The following is a 21,659-nucleotide window of genomic DNA, read 5'->3' on the forward strand; positions in this document are numbered from 1 at the left end:
TTCACACCGTTAGCGTGACACGGTATGAACGCGGGCAGGAACAGTAGGCACGGTAGACGAGGTCAATTTGAACAGAACCGATCCGTTGCAGTGCGTGCGTGTGATTCCTACCTCAGGTGAGTGTAGAGAGTAATTGACGGGCAGTCGGTCCAGAGCTATGGGCAGGCAGTACTGTCCAGTCTGAAGTCTGTCGTTGCACAGGATAGGCAACCACTGGAGGGAAAACAAGACCCACTGGGTCATACAGAGCCTGACAGGGCCGCGACAACACTCCGCTGTTCCCGGACGGTCTCAGCTCTCACAACAGGCTGCCTCAAACCCCGGGCTATGTCAACGTTAGCACACGTGCCCTGGTGAATACGGTACAGCCGGCAAACTAAGCGCGACCGTAAATACAGTCGTGCCAGAGAACTCACAGAGTAGCCGATGAGGTTTTCGCTGGTGCCGGCCTGGCTCTGTTTCTGCTGGCAGCTGATGTGGTAGAAGGTGAAGAGCAGGTGGTGTCTGTCTGTCAGACGAGCCGGCAGGGCTATCTTCACCTCCTCGTAGAAGTCTGGGGACCTGCAGCCCCACGCAGGACGCAGCAGGGAACACACTCAGACTAGGTCCAGATAGCGGATAAGCACTACGCGTGTACTATATGGTGTGTGTGTGTGCGTGCGTGTCAATGCTGACATATTTGCTTGTGTTATTTTCCTGCCGACTGTTTCACTGCTTAATTGTAATTTATTGTTACAGTTTAGTTATTGTTGTCGTCAGTGTGGACTTAGGCTAATCAAATGCCTTTGCATTCTATACACAGCGGCCCCAGCGGTTGCTGAGAAATACTTGCTTGTTATGGTAGGTAACTGGGGTGTAGACCTCTTGAACAAATTCCGGACCGCTCGACTTCCCAAAAATGACCTGAGGAGAGAAAATAACGAGCATGACTTTGGATCTGTGCAGCAACACACCTGACATCACGAATACATGATGGCACACGGATTGGTGTGTGTGTGCGTGTGTGTGTGTGTGTGTGCGTTTGTTTAAGCAGCACTTACAGGGAGCACACCGCCAGGGTCTTCTCCACTCATGAACTGGATCTTGATGGTGATGTTTCGTGCCGATGTCAGCCTGTTGACAAAGTTGAGCCTCTGGGGGTAGACATAGAGAAGGTTCCTGGAGGGGGGGAGGGGGAGAGAGAGAGAGAGAGAGAGAGAGAGAGAGAGAGAGAGGGAGAGAGAGAGAGAGAGAGAGAGAGACAGAGAGAGAGACAGATTTAGTAGAAACAGGGAGTAATAGGTGAGGGGTGAGAGAGGGGCAAATATAAGTATAAAGACAGAAATGGAGAGACAGAAAGAAAGTACAAAAGAGAGAGAAAGTCTGTTGAGGGCTGAATCGGACTTCAACAATTGAACAGTATAAAAGGTGAGACCTTCACGATGCACCAGTAGATGGCACCACCTCTACAGTTGAAGCATGAATATGACAGTTGAAACACAGGCCTCTACCTGCAGCCTAAATATACACCCTGCTTTCCCGTCATGGAATGTAGATACGTGTTAACACTCATCACTCCACACAGCACATACCAGCCAAACAGCTTGTTGGATACACTTGGATACACGTAATAATTGCAATTTTCCCACACTTGCCTTGATCCCTTGCCTTCAGTTTGTTTTTACTGATTATACTCCTGAACATTCGAAATATTTCCCATTAATCGAATTTGGAAAATGTCTGCTAAATCAATACACATTCATTTACACATTTCAATGCATGCTGAAACAAGACATTAACATCACAGTAAGGAGCGGTGTTCCAAAACAATGCTTATTCAGTGTTGAGGTCGTACGACAAAGATGTGGGCATAGACACCTCTAGTTCCCTGGTCCCTATCATCTAAAACACCCAGCTAACCTGTTTCCAGCACCCGGAGCAACAGAGTTGTGCCCGGAACATTCTCTACTAATGTCTGACTCGCAGCTCTCAATTCACCCTGAGGGGGAATATGCATTATTATCCCCGAACAATTCATTGTCTTTAAATGAATCTTTAGAATTTGAATAAATATGATTCAAAGAATTGGAACTCGGTGGGCCTTGTGTATATCCCCAAGTCAAATAGTCAATAACCGTGGCATTCAGAAAAGGTGCTTGTTAAGGTGTATTCCACAACACAAATCAAATCAAATCTATTTGCATAGCCCTTTTTACACGCAAGCATGTCACAGAGGGCTTCACATACGCCCATAGAACTGCCCCTCAACCAACCTAAACCCTCAAGGAAGACACGGAAAAACTCCCAAAAAAACACAGTCTGCATGGTGGCTTGTTTTGTTTGAGGCGCACCACACAAGCAACTAGCAGTGATCGCTCCGTACAGCGAGGCTAATGGGAGGAAATACAAAAAGTAAACTAACCTGTATCCTGTTCCGGATATAGGCCAGAGTGCGAGTCAAATGGGTTCATTAGAGAGCAAACAGAGTTGGTGTGTGTGTGTGTGTGTGTACACTCACCTGTACATACTGTGTGGAACATACACCTCGTTTGGGGGGAACTCCAGCACCTCTTTAATTGGCCGAATGTTCTTCTCGGCCAATGGTTTGACAGGGATTAGCTCAGAGGACAGACAAGCAATGGGGCTGTCTTGAACCGGTGTCAAGTCCAGCTTGATTGTACCTGTGTAGGTTACACACAAGGGTACACTAGAAACAGGAATGGGATGATGCAGAATTTCTTAGTGGATCTAGTTAATAAGAGACATGATAAGTGGTTGTTTTGATACAGTGTGGGTGAACTGACGAGGTCTGTGTCTCATTCTTGCCGTCGCTGGTTGGTTAGGAGTTTACCTGACATGGTCTTGATCCTCCTTTGCAGGGACGACAGCTTCTTGATGTCCGCCAGAACCTTGAACAGGTCCTCGTCACTTAGACGGTCCCCCTCCTGGAACACGCACACAGAACGCCTCAGGCAACAGCAAACCTGCTGGTTCACTATGCACTCGTTGAATGTTGAATGAATGTGGGAAATGACATGGTGTCACATGTTGTCTGGCAGGACTGGGAATTATCCATGGACCTGCCCGTCTTCATGCCTGCATATTTGAGTTTTAGTAAGGGTATACAGTATCCCGTGTGTGTGTGTGTGTGTGTGTGTGTGTGTGTGTGTGTGTGTGTGTGTGTGTGTGTGTGTGTGTGTGTGAGCGGACCTGCTTGCAGATGGTGCTGATGGTGATGGTAGCGGGTTTGAAGGCAGACATGTTACACTGATCCTCCATGGTGCTGAAACGTTCCGAATTTCTCCTGGGAAGCTGACCTTTCCTGTCCATACTGCTGGACTTACCACCTGGAGGAGAGAGGAGAGGGGAGGTTCCAGATATCAGCGCAATGAATGGAAAGTGAGGCTTCGGACTAATTAGGTCTTAACCAGCTACAGTAGCTCATCCCAGGTCTACCACACATAGACATACAGGTACACCTGAGCAGAAAGACACTGATACACACACACACACACACACACACACACCGTTGATGCTGTCTGAGTCAGTGGTGTCTCGGTCGAGCGTGGCAGTACTGATGACGTTCATGATGTTGACCGTGGCCCAGGCAAACGGCATGCGGTAGCGGCCCAGTTTCTGGCAGAAGGACTCCGATTGGCCGCGCAGCTTCTCCAGCTTGTCCTTATTCTGCTCAGAAGGACAGGACCAGCACATGACCAACATACTGGGACACCGTCTGTTTACAGTCGTCGTTGTCTAGGGCACATCGTCACCTACGCTATTGGTGCCGGCGGCGAGCCCCGACAGGTGAAACTGGGGAGGAGAAGAAGGAAGCCCACCGGTCGCCGGGGACAACCCAAGCCGCCGTTCCGTCCGGCGAACAGCTCGGTCGTGGTCGTTAGGATCGATCGGGTTTATAATATTATCATAAAGCACGCAGTCACGCCGGAGAAAGAAGGTGCAGCTGAGGGGAAACATTCCGCGGAGGGGGAAAAGAAACGGAGAGACAACCGGCCGACACAGGTGGCTACGTCCACCGGCGAAGCCGACTCTGACGCCAACAACTTCTTCCCGCCATCTTGGCGACCCTTCAAGAGGGCTAAACCCCTCCCCGTGTTTTACCCAGGCCCAATACGGACACGGCCGGAGTCCCACTTCCCCTTTAAGTTTTATTGTAAATTAAAGAAACTAAAGAAACCCTAAACTCCTGAGAAGCGAACATGACTCATTAGCTGGTACAACACCCTGCCACTAAATGTGCACGTAACCCCAACCAACCAACCCAGGACAGCCCAGCCTCTAAATCCCAGTGCACATAGTTGTTTCGATGTGGATGTGTTCCATCAACATTTCCAGAGACAACTAAACAGAGATAGCGAGAGGCAACATTTGTGCGCGTGTGTCTGCGAGTGGGTGTGTGTTTGCGTTTGTGATACAGTGGAACATGCTACCTTCGCGGTGTCACTCTCCTTCATGACCATGTAGGGTTCAGCACACTCACTGATCTCACCCTGCTGCAGGACCTTCTCTATCTGGAACACACACACACCAGTCATTAGACATGACCCGTCAGAACTCCACCACAAACACACATACGTTCTTTACATTAAAAACAACAGGTGTGTAGGACAGGGTAGGTAGATACAACAGGAACACCCACCGAATTGACTTTCTTGGATGGGGATAGATACAAGTAATTGCCTGTGCATTTACAAAGGAAAGCTGAAAAACTCCAGAAAGTGTTTTTGGAACACTATTGTATTTGATCACAATGTAACACAGGCTTTGATAGCAGGTGCATCTCACCTTGATGACCAGGTAGATATCTGGGGAGGGGTACGTGATAGAGAAGATAGCAGCTCTGGCTTGGCTGGATGGGTCCATGTGTGGCGTGTGGGGTTTCAGGAAACCTTTGAACTGGTCCGAGTTAAGGTCGCAGTAGAAGTTCTCCGATATCTAAGCAGGACAAACAAAAAGGGGATTGTACTGTATTGATAAAACGCAGCATATTTGATATATTCCCAGTACATTTATCTTTTTCTTCCAAAAAGCTGCATGCAAGAATGGGCATTGGGAATTCATGGATATACGATTTCAAATATACTGAATTTGATCTATTACAGTATTTATAGTAATCAACAATACCCCATCTGACTTAATGTTTCAACATCTTAACACTGTTTTATAGAAACCTTTTATAGGCCTAAATCAAAGCTTAGTTTTAGCTCATCGATCGTGTGACTTGTTTTTTTTTTTAAACCTCTCCCGTCTTGCAGTCCAACCCTCTGTGGCTCTGACCATATGCCATTGGGTTTGTGTCATGCGACACCCTCCATTAGCGGACGATTAGCGCCTCCTCTCGATTTCTCTGCTCCCATCAGCCATCTCTCTGACATGCTCGCTAACCCTTCCCAGCAGGCCTGCCCTATGGCAGAGAGACCCTTTTATAGTTCACCCAAACAAATGTATCCTTCCTCCCTGCCGTCCTTCCTTAAGGGTATCCATAATCCAACATGACTGGATGTGTGAAAGCCTCTCTACACATCTGTCAGTGATCCAGTCCCATCACACCCGTGATTTCTCTGTAGACAAAATAAAAGGGGTCTGTTTTAAAAGTTCCTCCCTTAGATGGGCCATGGTGGTTAGCATCAGCACTATGCATGACCTGTGCTGTAACAGACACGTCACATGGTTTGAGGCACAGATAATGAACCCTTTTTTGTGTTTTCTTTGTAACTGGAAAACAGGAAGTCTCTGGGCTGGATTAACTGATATGTGGGAGGCAAACCACTTAAACAGGAACGTTCGATAAAACATCATTAAAATGCCAAAGCATTCGTTCAAACATCCTCTGAACTGTCCCCTTAGAGAGGTCAGGAATGTTGAGGGCTGATATTCTTGGATAATTCCTTATAACGTTTCAGTTAACGGTGATGTTCTTAATATTCTAACTCTTTCAAATGTTGGTTTGATGAGATATTGAGCAGATATGATTTGAAGTCATAAGGTTTGCGACCAGGGGGGATTTGAACTACCGTATTACACTGTGTGGGGTAAAATCCTCTGTGTGTGTATTTGTATGTGTGTGTGTGTGTGTGTGTGTGTGTGTGTGTGTGTGTGTGTGTGTGTGTGTGTGTGCGCGCGTGTGTGCGCGCCATGGTTGGTCAAAAGCTCTTGCTGTCAGAACTGGATTAGAGGAATATTTTCATGGAATTATATGAACATCTGCTGAATATTGTACAGATGCTAAACCAACTGTACACAAACCAAACAAAAACACTACATCAACACAAATGACACTGGTGTCTACATGCAATGTATTTGACAGGATAAGAAAGAGCGCTACGTTCTGTATAAGAAGGTTATTACGAGACAAAAATCACAAAGGAGAAACAAGAAAAGACACACCCAGGCAACGACTGCATCACACAAGTCCAATCGATTTAACAAGCTGAGTAAGTCCTTCTTTGTAACAGGGAGTTGTTAGCAAGGACATACAGCATGGCTTGTTTGACAGTAATTTAGCGTGTTATCAGAGGAAGAGAGACAGAGAGCTACACCAGGTCTGTTACTCATAATTCTTTGTAGGAGAGACAAGCAGTCATTCATTATTGGCAGCTACTGTATAGTCCACTTCCTGTGACATAGATATTAGTGGAGGCACCACTGGGACCTAACAGAAACATGCACTCCTATCAGACCAGGGGTCAGACTAGAGGACAGATAACCAGAAGGCTGTTGGCTAAAATCCATATGGGACATGTGTGAAAGAGCTGTAGCGTGAGCAGTAAGCACAAAATCAAGCCAAACATGCATTTCAAAAACCTCCAGCTGTGTAAATTCATTCCACACACACACGCACACACACACACGCACGCACACACACACACACGCACACACACACACACGCACACACACGCACACGCACGCACGCACACACACGCACACACACACACACGCACACACACACGCACACACACACACACACACGCACGCACACGCACACGCGGTGAGAATAGGGCATGAAGGAGATCTTGGATGAGTGAGTCTAAAGCCTTCTAGAGTCCAATGATCTGTCTCTACAGTAGTGACTGCCAAGAACAACAACCAAATATATAAACTATGCCATAAGCTTCACCAAAACCAAACAACATGGCACTTTACCAACGAAAACGTAAGACCTCACAGCATGTGATTACATATCCCGGATGTAGCCTGGAAATGTGTGACCAATAATGAACTGCTTGTGTCACTGTCACAATTAAAATAGTATACAATTGACCTTTATTTTCCCTCAACACAGGGACTTTGTCTTGTAAAACTATCAACTGCCTTAGCAACACACATGCTAGCAGTCTAACACAAGAAAAGGGTAAACAGCGAATTAAACGTTCACGGCCTCAGTCGCGTCAACACAAACTAGGCTGTGAATCAAACTGTGGAACGGAATTGTGGCTAGAATCTGTCTACGTTAGATTTCCCGCAAGCAAGGAGTGTCACATTGAGTTAATTGCTTTATATAATGACTGTTTTGTTCGTTTTGTGTACGAAAATGCCATATAGCGTAGTTTGCAATATTGTGGTGCCATGTTTTTTTTTCATTTGTGAGCAGAAGGAGCCCCAGGTGGTCTCACAGCGTCTTAACACAACCTCAGCCCACAACCTGCAGTAAGTTAGATCAACACAACCCCTATCCTAACCTTGACGTCCTGATGGCCAATGTGTCCGTGCCATTATCTCCCCTACAACAACAGAAGGTACAGTGGTATGAAATGTGGAGGTCAACACTCTTCCCGTCACTCGTGGTTGGTATTTGGAGAGGGAAAAGGAAGTCTGCAAGCGGGGAGCTAGACCAGACTATTTAGGAAGGAGGAGAGAAGAAAGAGGAGAGGAGTGGAGAGGAACTGGGCAGGAACTGGGCACTGCTAGCCAGAGCAACCCACTCCCTGGCCCCAAGAAAACAAAGCCACGCTGGCGCAGAGAGACCAGGAGCTGGCTCCTCTGAGGGGGCGAAACGGAGACTGGCTGAAGACGGGACAGAAGCAGCGGGCTCCACAGGCCGAGAGCCCAGCCCCGGAGAACACTGAAGCAGAGCAGCAGGCTCCACAGGCCGAGAGCCCAGCCCCGGAGAACACTGAAGCAGAGCAGCAGGCTCCACAGGCCGAGAGCCCAGCCCCGGAGAACACTGACGCAGAGCAGCAGGCTCCACAGGCCGAGAGCCCAGCCCCGGAGAACACTGACGCAGAGCAGCAGGCTCCACAGGCCGAGAGCCCAGCCCCGGAGAACACTGACGCAGAGCAGCAGAGGCTCAGCCAGGGGTCGGGCTCCTCCGGCCTGGCGTCCCGGAGGTGTTAAAGCACCGCGGTGGGACCAGTGAAGAGGTGGCGTCTGGGGGCAGAGGAGGAGCCTTCCTAAAACCAGCCTGGTCTGCCTGTGAAACGGACGCCTTTCATAAACACCGCTTTTGCCAGCTACGCCACCAGAAAAGCTACTAATTCTTTGGTGCCGGGGGGATTGTATTTATACTGAGAATTGAGTTGAAACAATTTAACCAGCTAGCACTTGGATGGTAACCATCGAACGCAGAGAAGCAGTAGCCACCTCCAATTCATCCACCTCCTCCACTTTAATCCACACACACACACCTTAATCCCCGATCACATCCCTTTATCTTTTGATCATCAGGATCCCATTGATCAAAATCAAACACTGTGACGGTGGCAGCCATAATAGACCCCTCAAGTGTATTATGGGCCTCAACAAGGCAAACTGAACAGGTTTAATTAGACATAGAGGGAATGGATGGACATTAAAAAAAAAAAAGAAGAAAAACCTTCTCGTCTTTAAGACTACTACTACTTACTTTCTTTTTCTCCTTCAGGTCATACAGGGCCAAAGTAGCAAAGACGGGCTCAATGTCGATCTCAAACCTGCACATGAAAGAGAAAACACAAATAAAACAATCCCTCATGAGATTGTAGAAAATATTCAAACAGATCCTGCTCCAAGCCCTCATTATAACATTGATTTGGGCCAATGTGCAGAGTGATGTGTCACAAACCACTGCTGCCTAAATGAAAAAAGCAGAGACAGGCAGAAACCTCTGGCAGCTCTAGAGATGCAGAGAGAGAGCCTAGCCCACAGAAAGTGATGGTCTGGAGGAAAAAAAACCCAGCCCTGACCAACTGCAGCCCACCGCTACCCTCCCTGCCACCATTGGCCTCAGGCCTCCAATAGAATTTGGAACATGAGTAACGGTGCTGATGTTGCAACACACAACTATTTTTAGGCCTCAATGAAAGCGTTGGCCTCTTTTCTCTGTGTTAATCTCCATCATGCGAACTTTCTGAGCATCAATGTCATTTCTAGTCATCGCATGTACTGTGTGCAGCAGGGGGTGTTGGGAATCTTCCTGAGGGGGATCTTACTTGATAGCAAGGCAGCGAATGAGAATCCTGTCTCCCATGTGCTCCTTGGGACAGTCGGGGATAGGGCGGATCTCCACGGCATCTTCCTGAAAAACCAGAGGTGTAGGCTCTCGTCAGAACATTATTTATTTTTACGACAGAAAACATTCCTGTGCGTCTACGTGTGGGTAGATATTACTACAACATGCTGTTGTGGGTGTACGCAAACGTGTGTGTGTGCGCGCGTGCGTGTGTGTGTGTGCGTGTCTCACCTCATCGGTCGGGGGGTAAAGTGCAAAGAGCTCGGGATGTCTGAGCCCCCGACGGGCCTCCTGATTGTACCTGTCCAGGTCGTCGGGGTTACTGAAGCACAGGAGCCCCTCCACCCTGGGGTCAGGGGTCAAACCCTTCCGCAGGTCAAAGTCAGAGGAGGTCAGGGTGTGGCTGGGGTCATCACTCAGCACGGCGAGGGAGGGGGACTTCACCTGGGGGGGGGGGGGGGGGGGGGCAGAGTCAGGTTTCAGATACAATTAGAGATAAAGAGTAGGGGTCGGTATCGGTCATTTTCAAAACCGATTTGCAGATAATATTTTTTGTTGTTGTAATTTTATTACGTTTATTGGGTGTGCTCAAGCCTTCGGTAAGAGCACAACCTTTGTTCTCTCACATATATATTATTATTATTTTTTTATTTTTTTTGCCCCCCTAAAACTCAGTCAATATTTGGCCTACATAGACAACGTAGGTGTCAAAAGTTTCGTCTTGGTAGCGATTGAGTTGCTTCTATTGGAATTTACGTTCCGTTGCATGGTTTAGGCTTAAGTTAAGTTTTTGTGGCGAAAAGTGAAGCTAACGGTGGCTAATTTGCTAGCCACAGTCACTGACGTTACTAACGTCACTGCGTCACTAACGTCACGAAAACACGCGTGACTACCTTTGGCAGAACATTCGTTTCGCATCTGTTAACTTGGGGGATGGCTAGGCTAACTATAGCTTTACTGCAAGGCAGCTGCAGAAACGCCACAAGAAAAGAGGCCAGGGTGATAACTATTTACTCATTTTACTTTGTGATATGACACACAATTGTGATGTGTAATGTACAATATAAGCTGATATTATTGAGGAAGTACATCTACTTTCGGAAACAGTAGTCTACTATTTCACTGAAGTATTAGCATCATGACATTAGCCTGTGTTGCCCGGGCAACACATACTACAGTGGTCTATGATGTAGCGTTATCTGTTTTCAATCGTTAAAATAAACATTCCTCACATATACATTTTCGTTGTAGGATTTATTCTGACATTAGAAAACGATTTGTTGGTGAAATTACCATTACCTGTGGTTTCAAACCAGTGTAGCTCACTGCAACGCTGTAGCTTACGCGAGACACACTACAAAAACATCTACACTACACAGCTGTTTAGGAAGTAAAACGGCGACAGAACATGTTCGGCACTCCCCTTACTTAAATCAAAAGTCTATCTAACTACTAACCTGAACTCCATTGCCACAGCCTAAACGTTGTCAATGTGTTCATGAAAATAATTAATTTCAGCTTAAACCGTACAACGGAACGTTAAATCCAATTCAACCAACGCAATCGCTACCAAGACGAACACAGCAGTAGTCTACTACTGTACCGTAGTAGTACAATTTACCGGGGCAGCTTCTCCACACAGGGCTATATCGCATTTTGCGTTGTTACTGACAATGATCGCTACCAGTGAGCTTTTTATGAATGAGCGATTTTCCACTAAATAAATGTCAAGCTTATTTACGTTTTGGGGGGCATATTTTCAGTTAGCAGATGGTACTGTTTGAATCGCGATTCCATCTTCTACTACCGGGTAACGTCGTAGAATAATCTTCAAAGGGGGTTCTTTATTAATGAATGAATGCAATGAGTAGGCTAAATGCCTGAAAATATCATGAGAAGGGAAAAACTTAAAATGACGTTTAAGTCATAGAGATTAGGTCAATTTTTACACCGGTCTGCCAAATTTATTCGTTTTGATTCAACGATGAGGCTGCCTCTTGCAGGGGAAATGAGAACACATCTATTTCATTCTACACTTCACTCGTATTTTCAGTTGTAAATGAGCAGCAAAAAAAAAATGCTTTAAAATCTATGTAATCTTTATAAATAATAAGTATGCATTTTTATATAAAATATACAGAAATATCAGTTGTAAAAATGTCATTCAAAAACGGACCCCTGTGCAACCGACGCAAGCAAGCACACCCTACAATTTCCCCAGAAATTGTACCCTCTCTAGTTTTCCTTTATTTGTTCATTTGTTGCTTGTTGTGGTTTAAATTTACTTCTTTAAGTTTTACAAAATGTTTACAGAAAGCTGCTGGATGCTCCCTGCACTTTTGATGTGGTTGTTATTATTATTAATAATATTAATGTTGTTATTATTAACAGTTCTCAGAATTAAAGATATGGTTAAAGTAATTTAAAGTCTTTGCCAGAGGCCTTTTTATTCTTAATTTTGATATACATTTTCATTTTTACACTTGACATATATATCGGTGCAAAATATTGGTTATCGGTCTACTTGATCTGTAATAATCGGTATCGGCATCTGTCCTGAAAAACGCATATCGGTCGACCCCTCATTAGGAGGGAGAGCGTGGGTGAGGCAGGTTGAAATATGAGAATGTTAGGTAAGAAGTGTAGGGGAGTTAGGAATGCTAGAAACATTTTGATTACTAAAATTCTTAGTATTTAGGGTTAAATGATCTCAAGGTTAGAAAAATGGGTAATCAAAAGTGAGTGAATATCGAGACAACTATGACAAGAGGCAATGCAAACCATGATTTAGTACATTCCAGAAAGAACCCCATTTACACCCTTCCTCTGCCATCCAACCCCATCACATCCCCCCAGCCTCCACACCCCCGTCAGGGAACAACCAGTCCTCCTCCAGCGATGCATACCCTAGCGAGACCTCCTAGTGCTACTCATCCCAAAGCTGGTCCTACGCCAATGTGAAGGATGATTCAATTCTGGACAATGGGTCTGTTCTTTCCCCAATTCCCCCTCTCTCACTCTGTCTCTCGCGCTCTGGCCTGGTGTACATGTGGAGCCCCAGGCTGGAACAGGGGCCTTTGGTTTGGGCGATTAGAATTTGGCAAGACTGGGTCTGGAGGCTGCCTAGGCCTGGAGGATGGTTATGGCTAATGACTTGGCAAGAGGCTTGAGGTTGGACACTGGGTATGGAGAGGGAACTAGGTGCTGGCAGGGCCTGGGTCGGGGGCCTGGGCCTGGGACAAGAATTGCTAGCCCAGACTAATGACTGGTGGTGATTGCTGGCTGGGGACTTGACAGGGTAGGAGACTAGGGGGCTGACATTAGCAAGAGAAAAGAATATAACAGGCCAGAATATATTGGAACAGAAGCAAATATACTGTATGGAATACCGATCAAGTCAAGCAAAGTCTGCTGAATGTGGTTCTGGGTCTTGGTGGAAGCAGTAGGGGGCTGCATGAATATTCAGGCCGCCTCATTGTGGTGCAAGCCAGGCCGGGTAGACATAAGGGGGAGGGGCTGTCTGGATGGAGGAGGTCACTTCCACGATGAAACAAACTGCTGGTTTGTTTACCACCCCCACCCCCTTCCCCCTCTCCCTTTCTTCATCTGTCTGTCACACTCAGCCAGCCAGCATGTCTCTCTCTCTCTCTCTCTCTCTCTCCTCTCTCTCTAAACCTCTTTCCTTTTAAATTGGGATTCTTTTTAAATCGTCGTTTCAATCTCTCCCTCGCTCTGTTTTTGCATGCGGAGAGGCACGGTCCAGGCTGCTTGGCAGGTCCTCTCCGTTTGCACCGCTCTTTAAACCCACTTCCGGCCACGATCTTTGCAGGAATCATCTTGACACTCTGGTAAAGCCATCAACGATGTGCATCTGGTATCCTGCTGTAACAGGATCCTATCGGGCTTTATTCGATCACGATTGGTTAGACGGAGACGGCGGACATCGATTATTGCTGTGGAGAAGTCCGACGTTGGTGCGTTGTACCGGAAACGCAGCAGCCGATGGGCCTTCATATAATATAACCTGCGGTCGTCTAGGAGCTGTGCGGTGTGCGTGTTGCAGTTGTGGGGATGCTGTGTGTCCGCTGCTTACTGGGGTTTCTTGTTTCTCCGGCTGGACATCTGACTCAAACGTCTGCTTTTCTAGGCTTTTATGTAGTCCTTCCCTCTCAGAATAGGCATTCCAGCCGTCGCCTTGGCACCTGAACACATAACATGGTTACTGATACATCTCTCTCCTATGTTAATCTAATCAAACCAGATCGCGAAGTGAGTTTTCCACCCTTCCAAAGCAAACAGAGTCCAGCATGACCAGCGTGGGTGTTGGTGTGGGTGTGTGGTCCTGGTTGGGAACCCTGTATGAAGTGAGCTTTATCGTACTCTCTCAGACCTCCCCACTTCCTGTGAGGACAGGAAGGACACCTTTAGATCTGAGAGCGTATGGCTAACATCCCCACTGCTCTCTCTCTCTGGTCTAATCTTATCTCTTCCTCACTCCCTCCACAAGGCTTGTATGTCTTCTATGTCTATCAAGCTTAAACAGAAGATGGACCCTGAGGGGTAAGAGATAGGTGAGGGAACTGGTCCAGGCTTCTGTCTCCAGCCCTGTGGGGTCTAAGATGGTGTGGGGTTTCTGGAGGTCTGATAGTGTCTATTGGGTCTAGGGAAGTCTGATAAATGAGCATAGAAGGACCTTAGAAAGAGAGCAGATTGCGAGTATTGTGGCGCATTCTTGATGAATATTGAACTTCATTGGGTATTTAGGGTTATGTGGGTGCGTTGGGGTTTATGGTGGACTATGTGCCTGTGGGTGGGTCTGTTGAGGTCTATGGGGTTGTGCGAGTGTACGGGGTGTATAGTAGAATATGGATTGTGTCATGTTTACGGGCTTGTAGTGGATATAGAAGTGTATGGAAGCTCTGAGGTTGTGTAGGGGCTGTGTGGTGTATCCTGGCGGAACTTTGTCGGGGGTATTATGGGAAATGGAGTCTTACCTTCTGCTGACCACCAGCCAGGGCTGGGTGTAACTCTGGACACAATCTCGAACATGAGGCTCCAGCTCTGACCTGCACAGACACAGCACAACACGAGTGAAGGAGGTGGCCCACAAACGCACATACAGCACCTGCAAACCTTCACAGATGCGGGCCCTTCGCAGAAAGCAAGCGTTCTACATTCCCGTCTTATCATAATCTGCACCGTCATGGCCAAGGTGACTGCCTGAGGGACATTCAGGTGACGATGACACACATTGCCGGAATATTTTCACAATGACAAAAGGGCGCTCTCTAAAGCCCAAGGTAAAGAACGAAAAGCAGGGAAGGATACTAGGGGGCTAGCCCCCTCGTTTGTCTGCACACGTGCGTTACCCAGCCCGCCGGCTCTCTGACTCACCCCTCCTCCGGGACGGAGTGTCGGACCGTGCGGCACTCCCTCTCCACCAGCTCCACCTCCAGGTCGTCGTCGGGGAACTCGCCCATCTTGGCCATGAGGCTGGCGTCTCCGCTACGCAGCTGGGTCATCAGGAACTCTTCCAGGTCCAAGGGCTCCACCGCGTCATACGACTGGGGCTGAGGAGAGGAGGGGGGTAAATCCACGAGGGATGAGCTATATTTTTAAGACGCACTGTTCCAGGTATGTCAAATGTGTGTGTTCCTTGGCTCCAGGAACAGGAATGCCTGGACTTGAGCAATACCCCAAAAAAAGCTACAATGCACTGTTTGAGGGAGAGAATGAAAAACACAGCCATGAATCATCCATAAGTCTTTGAGGCGCCAAAGCACATGGATTCTATAGCCTTCAGTCACGTCTAAACGTTAGGGAACAAAAGCACAAAAGAGAGGGAAGAACAAGTTGGATCTTGAGTCCACTCTCGACAACAACTTTACACCTGTCAATTACAACAATCCGTCAGCAAAATCCTTAGTTCAACCATAGTGGATGGTCTCCTGTGCTTAGGTTCACCTTGAAGATGCCATCAATTAAATCATCTCATCTGAGGATGTGTGCTAAACAAAACACTCCGGAGTCTGTCAGACTCTACCATGACTACGCACAATCGGTGCTACACCAGCACAAGAGGAAAATCATGTCCACGAGAAGCCAATATAGTTTTAAAGTGATACAAACACATACTGACAATGGAACCGAGTTGCGCACCCAGCACAAACTTATCTCATGCGGGAGAGAAGGATGAAAACGGTGTAAACATGCTTTACATCAGCGTGGAGGGCTATCAGATAGCTAGCTAGCAAAGATGACGAGCGGGCGCTGGGAAGATCCCAACCGGGAATCTTTCTCCATCTCTCTGTGATGAGTGTGGAGCGGAGGGTCTGGGGAAGTACATACTACTACTACTACTACGTAGTAGTAGTACATAGAAGATACGAAGTACCTTAAATACCAAGAGAAGACAGACAGGCACAGGGTGAAGTCAAGTGATTTATTTATCATCGGGTGCGCAATGTCACACGAGGTCATCCAGAACACAGATTCTTATGACACGGATAGCAACAAAGGACAAAAGATAAAGCAGGCAGACTGACAGGAAGACAGGCAGAGGAAGTCAAACGTAAGCCAGTCATATATAAGGATTATTCTTTGATCTACAAGCCTGTTTTTATTCATCAAACCACAGCTGGAGGTTTTGCTCTGCTGGCATTGAAGAGGACATTTGCAACACAGACAGAAATGCAGAACAAGAGACAAGGATGTGAGAGAGAAAAATAGAAATGGCATAGGCATAAATAGCCATAGCGACTCAAAACAACTGAGAAAGATGGCGTCTTGATACTTCTTCCCAAGCAACCATTCTCAACCTGATTGCACAGCTTGCCTTGGAATGGAGTTCGAGGTATGAGAACCGAATCTACGGGGGAAATCTCTTCCAAGCGACCTTCTTTCTAGAAGCATGTCAAAGCTTGGCCAATCGTGGCAGCAGATCTTACACAATAATGGCCTCTTTCTCCATTCTTTAGAGGGGAGGCCAACAGACACAAATACATGCAAATCTATGCATGCCTCGTCCACGCCATGCAGCTCTGTGGAGCCGAGCTCTTAGTGGTGAACACAGGCTAACTAAGACTAGATATCACAGCAATTTGGTAGCCTAGCATAGTGTAGCACAGCACAACCCACACTTCCCTAGTCAGAAACACAAACTACAACGAGAACAACATCTCAACTTCACTTGCTTCAAAACGTAAAAGAACTACGAATATGTAATAGTGCTACGGATACAATTGCCGCCCTGAATGGGGCCTACCTTAGGGTGCAGCGCCCAAAAACACGGGTGCAGGTGGAGTGGAAATGTTGTGTAGACTTACCGCGCTATACACTCAATGTTCAAGAAGGAAGTTGCCAAAATGGTGCAGTCCGGAAACGCAGACCTGCTGCCTGTCTCAGTGTGGTTACAGTTTCCGCTATAGTGCAACTAACCACAAGACTGTTCCAGAGATTGAGCCTTAGATCTGATGTCACCTCTTGCCCCTCGTCCTTGGTCACTCAACATGACCAAACAGACGAGTAGACAAACAGAAAAGTCGACCGGGATGAGTTCTTCTCTAAAGGGTTTGAGATCTCCATATAGGTAAAGTGCTGTGGGGAAGTGGCTAGCGGTGGATATGGGAGGGGCAAAAGGAACCACATGACCCCATATGCCACTTGACAAGAGGAAGTGACATCGCCAATCGTTCTAGGACTTCCACAAAGAAACACACGCAGCCACACACGCGCACAATTCCACCCAGCAGTGTCCCGTGACTTTGATCATTTTATCATATTGAATAAAGACAACACACACTCGTCCTAAACAGATCATAACAACCAACAGTGAGTCACAACAGTCACTATGACCACACATTCCCCCCAACCAGATGCACGAGAGGCCCCGGATGATGATGATGATGCACATGGGGAAAAAAAATAAAAATCGCCTTGAAGATTAGGATATTAAAATCCCTCTCCCGCCTCCCAAATCCAGCTATATGAAAGATTTGCCCGTGTAAGCTCGAAGGTAAGCAGGCGCCGATGGCAGCCTGGGCCCTGACCCATTTCCCAAGCAGGTTAGAGATTACCCATAATAACCCTGAGATGGCCCCCCCCCCCACCCCTCCCCCCCCCCCCCCCCCCCCGTCCCTGTCACATGACTGGCTGGCCCGGGGATCAGAGAGAGGGAGCGACAGAGAGAGAGTGGAGGTCTGCAGCTTACTGTCTCTCAGACAGTCACAGGGATATGAACCCAGACTTAAGGCCTAATGTCCAACAAGGTATTAGGACACCTATAATGAGTGAAGGAAGGAAAGATGAGACGGGGAATCGAAAGAAAGAAAGAATTGAGAGAGAGAGAGAGAGAGAGAGAGAGAGAGAGAGAGAGAAAGTGAATGAGAGACAGAGAGACAGAGAGAGAGACAGAGACAGAGAGACAGAGAGACAGAGAGAGAGACAGAAAGAGAGAGCGCGCTATGGGACCTAATCCCTTCAAAATATTGAAGCACATCCTACAGTCTGACTGTGACTGTCAGAGAAAGATTAGAGGAGAAAAACAAGAACAAAAAAGGGGACGGATGGATGGATGGGCGAACCACTACTGTCTGGGTAGCAACATGAGCGCTAACACCACAGGGCTTTGGGCATTAGGAAAACAACACCTGGTGATTCTCTCACTCCCAGTGTCATACCTTGCATAAGCGCCTAATGAAAGGACATGAGACTCATGGGTTGATAATAGAGATGCAGGTAGGTGTGTGTGTGTGCTTGACCGTGTCAGGCAGGGAGATGCTCACCAAAGAAAAATGCATGGATTCAAAGGTTACACTAGTAGATAACAGTCCTGTAGTGTGTGCTGGGGGGGGGGGGGGTATTGTGTGTATGTTTTTATGTATTCATGTATTGTGTGTGTGTGTGTGTGACTCACCACGGTGAAGCACATGGACGCGGATGCGCTGGAGCTCTGACGACTGTGCTGGGAGGAACCATGACCGATGCTGAAGTGTTTACGGATCTCAGCAGACGAGTGTCTGGAGGAGAAAAAGGAGGGAGAAAGGTCAAACAGGTCACAACCCCGCCCAGGGGCCAGGAGAGAGAGGAGGAGAGAGGGAACGACCCTCAAGATGAAAAAGAGACAAAGAAAAAGAGGCAAAACAGACCCGAGAAAGAGCAACGAAGAGCCAGCCACATTAGACACTGTTAGACAGACTGCGTACTACTGTCGACTGCATTCTCATGATGTCATTCTAAGCAACCAGTAATACGTCCATTTCATCATCGCTCCAGTCCTTACGTTCAACCTCACAGATACGTTCCACATTACTGACTCCTGGTCATTATCACAACGGCAATATCATCAATGACACCATTGTGTGGGATGCCTCTGGGTGAGTTGGTACTCGTTTGGCACTCCTCATTCAGCCCATTGTGATCCTCACGAACTACAGAACAGACCAGAGGACAGCGGCTGGCAGAAATGTGGTGCCCTCTTTTAACAGACAGGCCAAGCGTAAAATCATCAAGACAGTATAATAGAGTGTTATAATAGTGCATGGGGAGGGTTTGTGTGTGAATGTGTGTGTGTGTTGGTGTCAGACAGAAAACTGCAAACCAACACACAAAAAGACGGCTAGTATCCCAATTTGTTTCACATCACATTTCTCTAAAACTCACAGTAGTTGCTTCTAATTAATCTACCATGCCAATGGACCCCATACTCCTTCACCGAAGGAGAGAAGACAATAGCATCTTTATTGGTTGTGGTTTGGCTATAGAGGAGAGATGAAAAGTCCCACTGGGGGAAAAAAAGCTCTACTATCTGTCTGCCCTCCCACAAAAAAGTGTGTGTGTGTGTGCATTTTAGCCGGTATAAATCAGTTAAACTCACTCCTCAGGTATGTAATAGGTATGGGGAGTCAGGTGGCTGAGCGGTGAGGGAATCGGGCTAGTAATCCGAAGGTTGCCAGTTCGATTCCCGGTCATGCCAACTGACGTTGTGTCCTTGGGCAAGGCACTTCACCCTACTTGCCTCGGGGGAATGTCCCTGTACTTACTGTAAGTCGCTCTGGATAAGAGCGTCTGCTAAATGACTAAATGTAAATGTAACAGGCCACCCGCGCCAGCAAATTGCTCTAGCTAGCTAACTAGCTGTTTGTTGGCTTAGCTGGTAGTGGTCACGCTTGGGATGTCGGAAGTGGCGGGTTTGATCCCAGACGCTGGCGAACGTCAGCCGAGTGTACCTCCGACGGGGGCGCGGCCACGTCTATTACACATGCGACAGGAAGGGAGCTTGTGTGTGTGTGTGTGTGTGTGTGACTGAAGCAAGGTAGTGCAACAGGGCTGTATTGTGTCGAGTTGGGATGGGGGTTGAGGTACACAGTGGTTTTGCAAATGGGTCACAGTACCTCTCCTCCCCCCCCCCCCTGCCCCCAATCTCCATGTTCATTAACCCTCCGTGGTCATTGTTAGGTGGCATAGCCGCTGACCTGTCAACCGTAGCGCTACCCTGATCAGTGTGGTCTATCATGCAGGGCAGCACTGGCCCCGCCCACATTACTCACTGGCCCGCCCAGGCAAGTTTGATCAAAATACATTTTTAGTTCATTTTTATTATTCAAATGTATTTAAGAAAATATATTAATATAAACCTGATTTATTGTTGACTGATGTGTGTTTAATTTGTTTTCCGAATAAAATGGAACTGTTGAAGCAAGTTGTAGGAAGCCTCCAGAACGTAATTGGTTGCTATGGTTGCTAGGGGAACCGACAGGAAACTCTCTGGCAAGCCTTTAGCCAGCTAACTTTGCTAGCTGCTTTTTAGCCAATGTATTAACATTGTTAATATTAATTATATTAATTATTATCCAAGTCATTTTTTCTCAGAAAAACTATAGGCCCACTCACCTTTGCATTGGCCCGCCCAAAATACAATTTCTGCCTACGCCACTGCTAACATGGAGTTGTTTACCACTGACTTTACATGAAGGGAAAACATACTCTCACTCTCTCTCACACACAGTCTGCCAGAGGAGGTGAGCATACACAACCTTCAGGCAGGGGAGTAAGGGTGGCATGCGAACGTACACAGAGGAAAGTCCAATTAGTGAGGGAGTCATACTCAATCTCTAATGCACCCAAGATGTTTTACATGAACATTGTCTTAAATATTAAATACAGAAATATTTGTACAGCAGTATAAAAGTGAAATGCTGAAAAAGATTTTGCTTAGTCTTCTTGAAGCATTTTTGCGTTACATGTTTTTAAATTGTATTTGTGCCTAAGACTTTTGCTCAGTACTACACATACACGTACAGTGAGTACACATACATTTGAACATGCTTACGCACACGGTTTGCGCCAACAGGAACTTTTGATAGGCAACCTATGGAAATCTTGGCCAGACTATTAACAGAGTTGAGTTCAACAGGTGGGTTACATAATACTGAAGAGTCCAAAAGTCAGCCTGAAAATGGGGAATGCTCCACACCCAGAGTGATAGAGGAATGTAGTTCATTATAAACTACACACAACATACCATGTGAACCATGCAAGCTACATATAGAAATATTTCAGAAAGAAAAACAAAAAAGTTAAATGTTAACCTATACTTTCCAGATTGATTTACCATGCACACAGATTTTTTCTGCAACTGCAAACATTTCACCGTCAACTATCAAAGGATAAAGTGAGTCCCCCTCAAGTGTGCTGTGTTCAAAGTAGCGTCAACTAAGCTGTCAATAAAACTTCTCATTCACGTGCCGCCACAAACCAAAAAAAAATACTTCAAAAGCCATTCGCCTTGCCTGTGCTCAGTAAACTCCAAACCACTTAACCACTTTCTGTCAACACATATGCCCTCTCCACATCTTTCCTTGCTATGGTGACATAATTACGAAGCAAGGACGCAGACAATATTCCGAGACAGACCTACACTAATAGAAAACATTCTTCAATAGGGCACACACGTGCACGCACACACACACACCCTCCTATAAAAAGACTACACAAGTAAAACAGTCTTCTAGCCGTGCTACAGCAGCAGTGCCAAGCAGGCATCAGGCTTGGACAGAGACCGCCAGGACTGGAAGCTGAACAGTCTGTCATTTTCAGTTCATGGAGCAGATGTTTGTGGTTCACTTGTGAGGCTAAGACTGCTATTGTCTGTGGGAGCGAGACATGAAAGGGAAAGCTTAAAGTTTCATATCTTCACTATTTATTTTATGCCCGCAGCTTAGATGGAAAGACT

The 21,659-nt window shown here is 46.8% G+C and overlaps 1 protein-coding gene across 5 annotated transcripts in view; it reads right to left on the reverse strand.

Moving 5' to 3' along the window:
* Positions 1-21,659, reverse strand: part of dock8 (dedicator of cytokinesis 8) — a 44,342-nt gene that overhangs the window by 19,404 nt on the left and 3,279 nt on the right. For 3 of the 5 annotated variants that reach the window (XM_067230995.1, XM_067230996.1, XM_067230997.1), the window contains exons 2-18: positions 18,342-18,444; positions 14,822-14,997; positions 14,422-14,493; positions 13,521-13,629; positions 9,659-9,871; positions 9,408-9,493; positions 8,843-8,909; positions 4,786-4,935; positions 4,431-4,511; positions 3,507-3,666; positions 3,190-3,326; positions 2,831-2,924; positions 2,498-2,660; positions 1,041-1,158; positions 833-903; positions 417-561; positions 112-213 (exon numbers count right to left, since the gene is read on the reverse strand). In XM_067230995.1, the coding sequence (XP_067087096.1) occupies positions 112-213; positions 417-561; positions 833-903; positions 1,041-1,158; positions 2,498-2,660; positions 2,831-2,924; positions 3,190-3,326; positions 3,507-3,666; positions 4,431-4,511; positions 4,786-4,935; positions 8,843-8,909; positions 9,408-9,493; positions 9,659-9,871; positions 13,521-13,629; positions 14,422-14,493; positions 14,822-14,997; positions 18,342-18,444 (2,047 nt within the window). Of the gene's footprint in view, positions 1-111; positions 214-416; positions 562-832; positions 904-1,040; positions 1,159-2,497; positions 2,661-2,830; positions 2,925-3,189; positions 3,327-3,506; positions 3,667-4,430; positions 4,512-4,785; positions 4,936-8,842; positions 8,910-9,407; positions 9,494-9,658; positions 9,872-13,520; positions 13,630-14,421; positions 14,494-14,821; positions 14,998-16,752; positions 16,828-18,341; positions 18,445-21,659 lie in introns of those variants that run through there. The other 2 variants (XM_067230998.1, XM_067230999.1) reach the window with 2 other exon arrangements.

The sequence above is a fragment of the Osmerus mordax genome, chromosome 28 (assembly GCF_038355195.1).
Source record: "Osmerus mordax isolate fOsmMor3 chromosome 28, fOsmMor3.pri, whole genome shotgun sequence".
NCBI lineage: Eukaryota > Metazoa > Chordata > Actinopteri > Osmeriformes > Osmeridae > Osmerus > Osmerus mordax.